A 12787-nucleotide genomic window follows, 5' to 3' on the forward strand; every position below is an offset into this window, starting at 1 on the left:
CAGAGGTACCAGACAGGGAGGAAGACATTAAGAAAGAGAGAGAGGGAAACAAACAGAGAGATAGAAAAGAAAGGAGGTGGGGATGGAGAGAGAAAGAGAGAGGGAGGAAGAGAGAGGGAGGAAGGAAGAAAAAGGGAGAGAGGAGAGCGGGATGAGAGAGGCTAGCAGAGATGGCAAGCTGTGGAGTATCTGATGTCATTTTGGCCTGTCCGCTCCACTCGTCCTTGTTTTCCCGCTGATAACACAGAGCTGGATCCAGTTTCAGATCACTCTGTATAGCACTGCACTCTGATCAGAGGATGAATGGAGAAGCATTTGAAAAGTCCATGAATACAGCACACTGACAAATGGTGTGAGAGATGTACTTTGAATAGAATGAACTAAGTTCAGTGGGTTGGAGAAGAATTCTGGCAACAGCAACTTTGTGGGTTCAATTTCCGCATGGGCCATGTGTACTGACTGTAACTCGATCTAGATACAAACTTCTGATGGTGACTGTATAAAAATGATGCCTAGCCAATTTGATGGCCTGAGGAACAGTTTGTGTCATTGCTGTTACGGAAAGTAAAGTGTAACCAAGTTGACCGCTGTGACAGAGTTTACATTGTTTCCTGAATGAAGAGTGTGTGGAGAGAGACACAATTATTTGACCTCTAATGCAAAGTCAGGAGTAGATGAGGATACTTGTGCCTTTTGACCTGCAGGTTGTGCGGTCAGGGGATGGGGGTTAGAGGTCACTGACCGTTGCGGTCGATGGCAAAGGGCGTGTCGGAGGTGACGATGTCATAGTTGCAGATCTGGCTGTACTGCGGGGAACAGTCCTGGTCCCAGGCCTCTACCTGCAGGATGCTGTCATAGATCTTCCCTTCCATTGCTGAAGCGTGGTACATAGGCTCCCGGAACACAGGAGAAAACTCATTTACATCATCCACCTGGATGTGAACCACGGCCCTGGAGAGAGCGAGAGAAAGAGAGAGCGACAGAGAGCGGGAGAGAGAGAGAGAGAGAGAGAGAGAGAGAGAGAGCGAGAGAAAGAGAGAGCGACAGAGAGCGGGAGAGAGAGAGAGAGAGAGAGAGAGAGAGAGAGAGAGTGGCAGTAAGACCGATATCTTTGATGCTCTTTCTTCCAACATGACAAAATAAGTAACCAATGATTACAAAATACTCAACGTCTTCAAACCCAAACCCCTTCTAAACTCTCAAAAACAGAAACAACAAACCATAACATACAATATAAATCTGCTCATAATCTCATTACCAGCTGAGAGAACAAGAGAGAGAGAAACATGAGAGCATACTGTACAGACAAAGTCAAATCCTGTTTTTCACTGACAGTTGTACTGTAAAAAAGGTTGGTAGTGATGCAATTTTTTTTGCCTCGGAGCGAATGAGAGATATCGCCACTACATCTAGGTTGGTTCAGGGCCTCTTCTTTGTACTATGTAAAACAATCCCCAAACAACACTAAAGGGCTGAACATAACAAGACATATTTTCAATATCTTAGTATTATTTATATAAGTCCAGTTTCTCAAACTCAACCTGACAATGACCTTGTGTGACAAGAAGCGATGGTGGGTCTGTTGCTGTAGCATGTCTTCCTAATTAAAGACATTCACTTAATGAGACCTACTTAGAATGTCCTGCAGTGATGCTGCTTAGCTGAGGCACACACACACACACACACACACACACACACACACACACACACACACACACACACACACACACACACACACACACACACACACACACACACACACACACACACACACACACACACACACACACACACACACACACACACACACACACACACACACACACACAGTATCATCTCTCTATGTTAAGAGACATTCATCAAAGATGCCCAAGCTGTGAAATCCCTCCCTCTCTCTCATACCGCTCTCTCTCTCTGTGTGACAGTATCCGCCTTAGTCGTTGCCCTAGACAACAGCTTTCAATAGCACTTCATCAGAGCAGGGATATAGGGCTTGATTTGCGGTTGTCCACAACTGTCTGGCTCATAAGGATCCTTCAGGCCCTTATTAATTAAAAACATCCCACGAGCTGAACATTGAGCAAGTCTCAGCTGTGACTAGGTATTACACAGTGGATGTGATCTGTCACTGTCTACGACCATAGTATTGAGAACAACTGTAGGACCCACATACTGTACACGTAGCATGGGCATGTAGGGAAATATCAGTTTGCTTGTGTAATGCATCATTTTTACAAAAATCGATCACACACACACACACACACATTACACAAAGATACAGGCACACACACACACACCCTCCGACATTCCCTCCAACACACACACACACCAACCCCCGAAACCGACACACCCTTCCTTACTTATGTGACTTCTTCCAGCTGGCTCCACTGGCCTCCGCCCCACAGTCGTAGGCCTGGATGATGAAGGTGTACTCCTTCTGGGTCTCACAGTCCACCGGGCCCTTGGCCCTCAGGACCCCCTCCCCTGACGTCCTGTTCAGGACCACCGCCTCGAACGGGGCCTCCTGCCCGTGGATCTTAAATGCACAGATCTCCCCTGAACAAGAGGAGGAGGAGATGGAAGAGGAGGAGGAGGACAAGAGGGGTGGAGAGGAAACAAGGTAGAGAGAAAGGATTAAAAGTGTGTCAACCTATTTACAGATCAGACCTGGAAATGTCTCTGCATGACGCCACTCTAAAGACTGTTGTCGAGGACATTGTGTATGTTTTAAGAGATGGTGGCAAAAAAACAGCTGAGCTGCTAAGAGACTGTGTGTGCGTTCTGCAGTTGTAATTGCCTCGGTTCTGCAGTTGTAATTGCCTCGGTGGCATCATGTCGTGCCAGGCCAGACAGGGAGAAGGAAATGCAATTTGTGTTTGCTTAGTTTTTCGATAGTCCTCTCTCCAGGCCACCTTCCAGAAAAAGAAAGTTTTTAAGTCTAATGGTCTCCAATAGGAGATATACGAGAGTTCATGCTGGTTTTCTATCTCAGCTTTTAATAGCACAAGTGGTGTGATAATCAAGTTCAACTGAAGTTGAATTGTCTGCTGAACATGAGTAACTTTATACAATCGTTTGCTGTAAAAAATAGTTTTACCTTGTTGAATGAGTCAGATTGAAATTGTCATATTTAAGCACGACCTCCCTTATGACACAGAGTGTAGTTGTGACACAGAGTGTAGTTGTGACACAGAGTGTAGTTGTGACACAGAGCGTAGTTGTGACACAGAGTGTGTGCTTGCCTTGTCAGGGTCTCTGGTTCAAGTCTTGCTACTGACTGCTTCCCACATTCACTACACTGGTGTCAGAAGTGGGATTGACAAACCGTTTGCTACCATTGGTGGCACAGCAAGAGTTGTGTGAGGGTCTTTTAAGAGAAACACTGGAGAACACTTTCTTGGTGATGGGGTAGGGTGGTAAACCAAGTCCATTGGACCAACACTTGGTGATCTTGTAAGACTTCCAAACCTCTTGGTGTAGTAGGTTCACAAATCCCTCCAATCCTCCCTACAATATCCTCAACTTGTTCAGAGGCAATGCAATATTGGGCAATACACATTGTTCATGAACTTGTTGAAACATCACCTCATAATTGAGTCAGTCACACTGCTGAACACAATGATCTTTGTCAGCATATCTCAGTGACAGAAATTAAGTAGGGGCCTGTGTACCAGGTGTACCATGTGTACCAGGTGTACCAGGTGTACCAGGTGTACCAGGTGTACCAGGTGTAGTCAAGAAGGAAATAAGTACAGATAAGCTACACCAACTCACAAATAGACATTTTGTTTTGCTCTTTTAGCTTTTTTTTTTTTTTTTACAGGTTTCTGATTCTGGAACTGTCTCTATCTTTCTGTGAGTGTTCTTTTCAGGGATTTGGGGAAATGGCCTTAAGGGAAAAGCCTCGCGCCCCTGACCCCGTGACAACTGATATCACCTAAATCCCAGCAGGACGTCAGGAACAAAAAGTGCCAGGGCTATCCCTTGTGTGCACAAGCCCCACTGCCAAGCTCTGATAAGCCAAACATATTCTCTCTCTCTCTCTCTCTGTCTCTCTCTGTCTCTCTCTCTCTCTCTGTCTCTCTCTCTCTCTCCATTTTCCATCCCTCGCTCTTTCTCTCTCTTTTTTTTTTAGAACTCATTCCACCCATTCAGTTCTCTCTCCATCCGTAATGGTGAAATAACAATTTACCCTCTGCGGTCCGCCTGTCCGTGCTGCTGCCTGGGCTTGCGGTTTAAATTTCCCCTCTATATTTCAATGCCTTATCGAAATTAAACGGCCACCACAATAGGCGGCGAGGTGCGCAGAGGGAGAAAATAATAATCCAAACACTGTGGGAGGTGTGCGAGGGGAAAGATAAGCACATCAAGGCTCTGCACATCCAGCGCCGTCCAAATATTTAGTTAGATGGAGAGGGAGGAAGGGGGAGACAATATGAAAATAACAAAAACAATCATACACTATATATAAAATACAGAAATGTACAGAGTACTTGGAATAAAATAAAAACATTTTCACTGAGTAGTTTGGGTCTGATGCCGTTTCCCGCTCCATCTGGTTGGGCACAAATGTATTTTTCTGGGTAAGGGAACGTATCGACGGGCGCAGTGAGAGAGACGATGTAAATGGTAAAGACAGACAGATTTCAGGGAAGAAGTTTCTTATCATGTCAGCATAAGAGCACCTTGAATCTCTCTTGAACAGCAATTAGATTGCCTCTCACAAGCACTGCTGGGAGATGAGCTCTAATAGTCAGCTATTTATCTGAATCTCACCATTTTGGACCTGATCTCTTTGGCATATATCTTACAGGAAGTGGATGTTTTCACAGTAAATGTGAAACAGTGCTATAGTTTGGTGGGAAGTGTGGGAGTCAGCTAAAATGATTCAGAGAAAAGTCAATCAAATAGAGCATATTGAATCTCTATTGAAAGAATTTGAGCTGGAAAAGAGCATTGCTTTCTCTGTGCCAGGTGTATTCCACGCTCACCTCCTATTGAACCTCTGAAATATCAAAACCAAGTCGTTTTCTGTTTAATCCCTGAAAGTTGGTGCAAACCCTGAGCTTGCCCATCTGGCCTTCTAAGGCTGTGTTTACACAGGCAGCCCAATACTGATATTTGTTCATGCATTGGTCTTTTGACCAATCAGACGAGCTATGAAAAATATCTGATGTGAAAAGTCCTGATGTGATTGGTCAAAAGACCAATTAGTGAAAAAAGATCAGAATTGGGCTGCCTGTGTAAACACAGCCTATGGGCATCTGTCTAGGACAGTGACCCCCAAAATCATCCCCTTTCCCTACTTAGAAACAGATTACTTCATCCACCACGTTAATTATCCTCCTTTTAATCAAATGTCACGTTCAATTCCCTCTCGTGGTGTGTGTTTTGTCTCATCATGATGATGGTGGAGTTTGTGTGTGTGGTGTGTGTGGTGTGTGTGTGTGTGTGTGTGTGTGTGTGTGTGTGTGTGTGTGTGTGTGTGTGTGTGTGTGTGTGTGTGTGTGGTGTGTGTGTGTGTGTGTGTGGTGTGTGTGTGTGTGTGTGTGTGTGTGTGTGTGTGTGTGTGTGTGTGTGTGTGTGTGTGTGTGTGTGTGTGTGGCTGATTAAAAAGCGGGTCTCTCCTGGCGACCCTATCGGAAGGCTTATAGTTGATTTGCTGATTCTCTCGCCTCTCAGCTAGTGATCTAGCGCTCTCAGACGAACCCTCGCCCCCTTTCTTTAATTACTCACTGGATTATGACTCTCGTCGCTAATGACCTGCTGCTAGCGCTCACACACTCACAAAACAGTGATCTGACACAGAGGCGGGAGAATGAGGAAGAGGAAGATGAAGAGGTTAAGGGTTTTCTCTGAGCTCTTCTTTAGCTTTCTGTTGATTTGTGATATGTTTTTCTACTGTGTGTCTGGATAACGAGCGGCCCAATGAAGGATGGACTACTAGCGGATTGCTAGTGGATAGGTCAAACTTACACATTACAGTTGCTAGTTGCTATGGGAGTTATGACAAGTTAGATTTTGAATTAAAGTGTTAGGACTGCGTGACCAAACACGACTCCAACATCATCATTAAGTTTGCTGACGACACAACAGTGGTAGGCCTGATCACAGACAACGATGAGACGGCCTATAGGGAGGAGGTCAGGTAACTGGCAGTGTGGTGCCAGGACAACAACCTCTCCCTCAACGTGATCAAGACTAAGGAGCTGATCATGGACTACAGGAAAACAGGCCCCCATTAACATCGACGGGGCTGTAGTGGAGCGGGTCGAGAGTTTCAAGTTCCTTGGTGTCCACATCCCCAACGATCTATCATGGTCCACCGCCTGGTATGGCAACTGCTCGGCATCTGACCGTAAGGTGCTACAGAGGGTAGTGCGTACGGCCCAGTACATCACTGAGGCCAAGCTTCCTGCCATCCAGGACCTATATAATAGGCGGTCAGAGGAAAGCCCATAAAATTATCAGAGACTCCAGTCACCCAAGTCATAGACTGTTCTCTCTGCTACCGCACGGCAAGCGGTACCAGAGCGCCAAGTCTAGGACCAAAAGGCTCCTTAACAGCTTCTACCCCCAAGTCATAAGACTGCTGAACAATTAATGAAATGGCCACCGGACTATTACATTTGCCCCCCCCCCCCCCCCCCCCCCATTTGTTTTGTATACTGCTGCTACTCGCTGTTTATTATCAATGCATAGTCACTTCACCCCTACCTACAAATGACCTCTAACCTGTACCCCCGCACGCTGACTTGGTACCGATACCCCCTGTATATAACCTCGTTATTGTGTTATTTGTTATTATTTTTTACTTTAGTTTATTTGGTAAATATTTTCTAAACTCTTCTTGAACTGGACTGTTGGTTAAGAGCTTGTAAGTAAGCATTTCACGGTAAGGTCTACACTTGTCGTATTCGGTGCATGTGACAAATAAAGTTGGATTTGAGTTGTTTTGAATATACTCCACAACAGCCTGAATGAGCTGTAACACACACCATCCAACGGCCTATTAAAGTAGCACACACACACACACACACACACACAGCCTGAAAACAACACTATGGATCAAGCTACGTATGTATGATGTTATGACATTTCTCATGCAGTACCTTATCCTTTCCTTTCTCACAATAACAGTAACCTACACCACCATTTCTGCAGAACCCCTCTGGTCATTCATATTGTTGTGAGGTATTGGCTGTGGCTTCACCACCAAGGGCATTGCTTATTGCCAGTCATGGTGGACAATTCATTAGAATCCCATTGGACTCTTTCATTAAGATACCAGACCTCCTAATTGCATTTGGGAGATAGCAGAGCCAACCGTGTGACCCCTGCAGCTAATAAACAGCTTTCACAGACATCTCTCTCTCTCTCTCTCTCTCTCTCTCTCTCTCTCTCTTCTCTCTCTCTCTCTCTCTCTCAATGGACATGACAACACAGGGGCTTTTTTCTATCTGGGGCTTTCGGGGGATGCAATGCAATGCAATGGTTGTACTTGCACCAGTACAGTCGTAGGACTTGAATACGCAGAAGGAACTGGGGAGTTGGGTTGGATGTTAATTGAAATCACAATCAATGGCGAAGCAACTGTAGGACAAGTATGACTTTAACTGTGTCTCGGATTCCCCCAGTACTGCTGCTCATTCCGTGCACCAGCTCCTGAGGTCTACATCACCAGCCTCTAGGCGTCACTGAACTGTTTCATTACGCACACGTGGTTCCCATTCCCCCTGGTTAGTAATTGTATATATGTGCCCTCTGTTCACCATTGTTTTGTCTGTTATTGTTCCCATGTCCGTTGGTCTTGTGAGTACCTGTGCTTTGTTGTTTCGGCTTTCGTGCTGCGTGTATTGTGTACTCGTTATAGGTCTCGTCCCGTGTATTGTTGTGCACTTGTTATTACAGGTCTCATCCCGTATATTGTTATTACGGGTCTCGTCCCGTGTATTTATTAGAGGTTTAACCTCGCTCTTTTGTTTGCGTTACATCCCTATGTTTTTGTATACATGTTTGTTTTGGGCTTCGTCCCCGTGCCTTTTCATGGCATGTTGTATTTTTGGTTAGAGTATTAAAACCCCCTATTACGTATTTCTGCGCCTGTCACCAATCATTTATACAACGTGACAAACTGTTGACTTAGGTAGTTTAATACTTTGACACAAAGCTTACCTTGCAATTCATGCGTGAAGACTGTGAATAATGGTAAGGGAAAAATGATGTAATTATGCTTGTTTAGCGTTCATTGTTCATTACAATCTGTTTTAGCCCATTGAAGCCAAACAAAATGATCATTATCGTCGGGCCTGAGGTAGCGGGCGTGACAGAGTGAATCAGGAGTTGAAGCATGCAGGAAGAGAGAGAGAGCCCTGGGTACCTAGCTCATTGATTTATAGCATGGAGAGAGGGAAGGTAGAGGAGGTGAGGATAGGACAGGGAGGGAGGGAGGGAAAGAGAGAGAGAGCCCTGGGTACCTAGCTCATTGATTTATAGCATGAAGAGAGGGGAGGTAGAGGAGGTGAGGATAGGACAGGAAGAGAGAGAGAGCCCTGGGTACCTAGCTCATTGATTTATAGCATGAAGAGAGGGGAGGTAGAGGAGGTGAGGATAGGACAGGAAGAGAGAGAGAGCCCTGGGTACCTAGCTCATTGATTTATAGCATGAAGAGAGGGGAGGTAGAGGAGGTGAGGATAGGACAGGAAGAGAGAGAGAGCCCTGGGTACCTAGCTCATTGATTTATAGCGTGAAGAGAGGGGAGGTAGAGGAGGTGAGGATAGGACAGGGAGGGAGGGAAAGAGAGATGGGAAAGGAAGATGTAAGACAGAAAGTATGGAGAGGAAAAGAGGCCAAGCGAATGGGGAAAGAGTGAAAGAGAAGAGAGACAAAGCTAAGAGAGAGGGAAAATAGACAGTGAGAGTAAGCCATAAAAGGATGAGGGTGAGAAAAAGACAGATACTTAAGAGAGACAGAGGAAGAGAGTCAGACATATAGACAAAGAGAGAGAGAGGGAGAGAAGGGAGAGTTAATGCAGCTATAAATAGCTGTGCCTGGCAGGCCTCCCCTGAGTCTGTCCCCCTGTTTGCCTGTCCTCCTCCCTCTCTGGATGACCTCTGCTCAGGGGGCATCAATTATTCAGCTCTTAAAGTTGGCACCCAGGTGCTCTGCTCGTCTCATCCCTCCCCCTCCACCCCCTGCTTTCTACATTCCCCTCCTCTCTCTGCATCCTCCTCTCATCTCTACCCTCTCTACATTCCCCTCCTCTCTCTGCATCCTCCTCTCATCTCTACCTCTCTACATTCCCCTCCTCTCTCTGCATCCTCCTCTCATCTCTACCCTCTCTACATTCTCCTCCTCTCTCTGCATCCTCCTCTCATCTCTACCCCTCTACATTCTCCTCCTCTCTCTGCATCCTCCTCTCATCTCTACCCTCTCTACATTCCCCTCCTCTCTCTGCATCCTCCTCTCATCTCTACCCTCTCTACATTCCCCTCCTCTCTCTGCATCCTCCTCTCATCTCTACCCTCTCTACTTCCTTCCATTTCTCCTTTTTTCTCTTTCTACCTCCCTCATCTCTCCATCTCCGCCCCAACTGACCCTGCTGCCTCCACAGCCGCTTGGTTTCCCCGTGGCGGGTACACACTGACAGCTCCCACATCTGCGGTGGTCACGAGGTCACAGAGACAGGGTTTCCTGAACACCGGGAGCCCCTCGCTCTGGGACGCCCATCGCCCGGAAACAACTCTGCTGTGGTGAGGAATGAAACCAACAGCGATTAGGTTGCAACAGAGGCAGAGACGGAATGTACAGTGTACACTTGTGTAGGTTTAGGCTTGTGTAATTTGCTGTGACTAGGGTTGACAGGATTGTAGAATGTCGCATGTCCCTCCTGGGTATCCATAGTTGCCTGTGACTTATTTGCATCAAACAGATTTCTGAAATCTTGCTGAACAGTTAATCAAATGGTTCCTGGAATATTTACCTTGACCGCCTTTATTATTTATTTATTTATGGTAATATTTTAGTTTGTTGCACTGGCTCCATGTACACTCACTGGACTCCACCCATGCACTCACACATACTACACAGACACTCCAACACACACACATAAACACACACACACACACACTACATAAGCTCACACACCCAAACCATACACACATACACGCACCCACACATGCATATTGACATCACACACACACACTCATACACAGACACAATTTCACACTCTTCACATACGCTGCTGCTACTCTGTTTATTATCTATCCAGATTGCCTAGTCACTTTTACTCCCAGCTACATGTCAGTGGAGGCTGCTGAGGGGAGGACGGCTCAAAATAATAGCTGGAACGGAGCACATGGAATGGCATCAAACACATGGAAACCACGTACTTCATGTATTTGATACCATTTGATACCATTCGTACCCCTGCACATTGACTCAGTACCGGTACTCCTCGTATATAGCCTTGTTATTTTATTGTGTTACTATCTCCTTTTTATTTCTCAAATATTTTTCATACTTTTTAACTCAGCATTGTTGGCAATGGGCTTGTAAGCATTTCACTGTAAAGTCTACACCAGTTGTATTCGGCACGTGACAAATAAAATCTGATTTGATTCTGAGATGGCCACTAGTGAACACTAAATGCAATTACCTACACTGTTGAGTTATGGACTAAGTTCCTATTTTGTCACCTGCACGTCAATTAGGAGAAAACCGAAACAAATGCATCACTCACACCCAAAATCCTTTACTCATTTGATCGTCTTATCTTCTATAAATATAATTTTCACATATGGTAATCTTGAGTGCCCGGCGAGGCATCTACTAATGTATCTCAATTTCCTCACCATTCATTCAGTCTCAGCTCTGTGTTCATCCAGTAATACTTCACTGGCAGTGGGCAGCAGCACCAACAGGCTGGCGCTTCATCAGACAGTCTATATGTAACTGGTTGCTGCTGGCCAAACAGACTATCAGCCAGAGTTACTCCTTACAGCATGCCAAGCCAAGAGGTCTCAGCAGGCACTGCCAACGTGCTGCGCGCCAAAGGCTGTTCATTGCCACACACTCACACCCCTCCTCCCAGACCCACACACAGCCCTCCTCCCAGATCCACACACAGCCCTCCTCCCAGACCCACACACACCCCTCCTCCCAGACCCACACACAGCCCTCCTCCCAGACCCACACACAGCCCTCCTCCCAGACCCACACACAGCCCTCCTCCCAGACCCACACACAGCCCTCCTCCCAGACCCACACACACCCCTCCTCCCAGACCCACACACAGCCCTCCTCCCAGACCCACACACAGCCCTCCTCCCAGACCCACACACAGCCCTCCTCCCAGACCCACACACACCCCTCCTCCCAGACCCACACACAGCCCTCCTCCCAGACACACACACAGCCCTCCTCCCAGACCCACACACACCCCTCCTCCCAGACACACACACAGCCCTCCTCCCAGACACACACACAGCTCCACAAGCCAACCAAATATTTGCAGCATCACAACTGTTTTCCTTGGCACTGACCGATTTTTCTACCAAATCAAAAGTTCAAACATGTCGATACCAAGTGTCGGCACCCGTGACTGCGAAAAAAACACGTAACAAAAATAACATGGTTTTCAGAACGTGTGAACAAGTCATGTGAAAAATTTAATGTGAAAAAACAACATTCTAATTGATTTATTTTCACGTGAAATGTTCACGTATATTCTATATGTATTTATCCCTCATTTTTTAAATGATTTTCACATCCACTTGCAATTCCACATGTGAAAGTGAGATTTTCACATGTAAACAGCAAACAACATCCTTTTGTATTTTTTTTTCACGTGCAATTTTGACGTGAGTCAGAGACATGGCTTTCGGACACGTGAAGTTCCACATGTTAATTTTTCATGTGTTTTTCCCTCGTGTGTATATATATATATATATACACACACACACACACACACACACACACACACACACACACACACACACACACACTATATATATATATATATATATATATATATATATATATATATATATATATATATATATATATATATATATATATATATATACAGTTGAAGTTGGAAGTTTACATACACTTAGGTTGGAGTCATTCAAACTCATTTTTCAACCACTCCACAAATTTCTTGTTATCGTTATCGTTTTGGCAAGTCGGTTAGGACATCTACTTTGTACATGACACAAGTAATTTTTCCAGGAATTGTTTACAGACAGATTATTTCATTTATAATTTACTGTATCACCATTCCAGTGGGTGAGAAGTTTACATACACTATTGACTGTGCCTTTAAACAGCTTGGAACATTCCAGAAAATTATGTCATGGCTTTAGAAGCTTCTGATAGGCTAATGGACATCATTTGAGTCAATTGGAGGTGTGCCTCTTTCCTTTTCATCATCGGGAAATCAAAAGAAATCATCCAAGACCTCAGAAAGAAAATTGTAGCCCTCCACAAGTCTGGTTCATACTTGGGAGCAATTTCCAAATGCCTGAAGGTACTACGTTTATCTGTACAAACAATAGTATGCAAGTATAAACACCAAGGGACCACGCAGCCGTCATACTGCTCAGTAAGGAGACGCGTTTTGTCTCCTAGAGATTAACGTACTTTGGTGAGAAAAGTGCAAATCAATCCCAGAACAACAGCCAAGGACCTTGTGAAGATGCTGGAGGAAACAGGTACAAAAGTATCTATATCCACAGTAAAACGAGTCCTATGTCGACATAACCTGAAAGGCCGCTCAGCAAGGAAG

The 12787-nt window shown here is 45.3% G+C and overlaps 1 protein-coding gene across 1 annotated transcript in view; it reads right to left on the minus strand.

The window, feature by feature from the left end:
- The window catches only part of LOC106599045 (calsyntenin-2), a 282535-nt gene that overhangs the window by 65414 nt on the left and 204334 nt on the right, over positions 1-12787 (minus strand). The window contains exons 3-4 of the mRNA XM_014190100.3: positions 2361-2556; positions 743-951 (exon numbers count right to left, since the gene is read on the minus strand). Of these exons, the coding sequence (XP_014045575.1) occupies positions 743-951; positions 2361-2556 (405 nt within the window). The remainder of the gene's footprint in view (positions 1-742; positions 952-2360; positions 2557-12787) is intronic.

The sequence above is a fragment of the Salmo salar genome, chromosome 03 (assembly GCF_965601325.2).
Source record: "Salmo salar chromosome 03, fSalSal1, whole genome shotgun sequence".
Classification (NCBI taxonomy): Eukaryota; Metazoa; Chordata; class Actinopteri; order Salmoniformes; family Salmonidae; genus Salmo; species Salmo salar.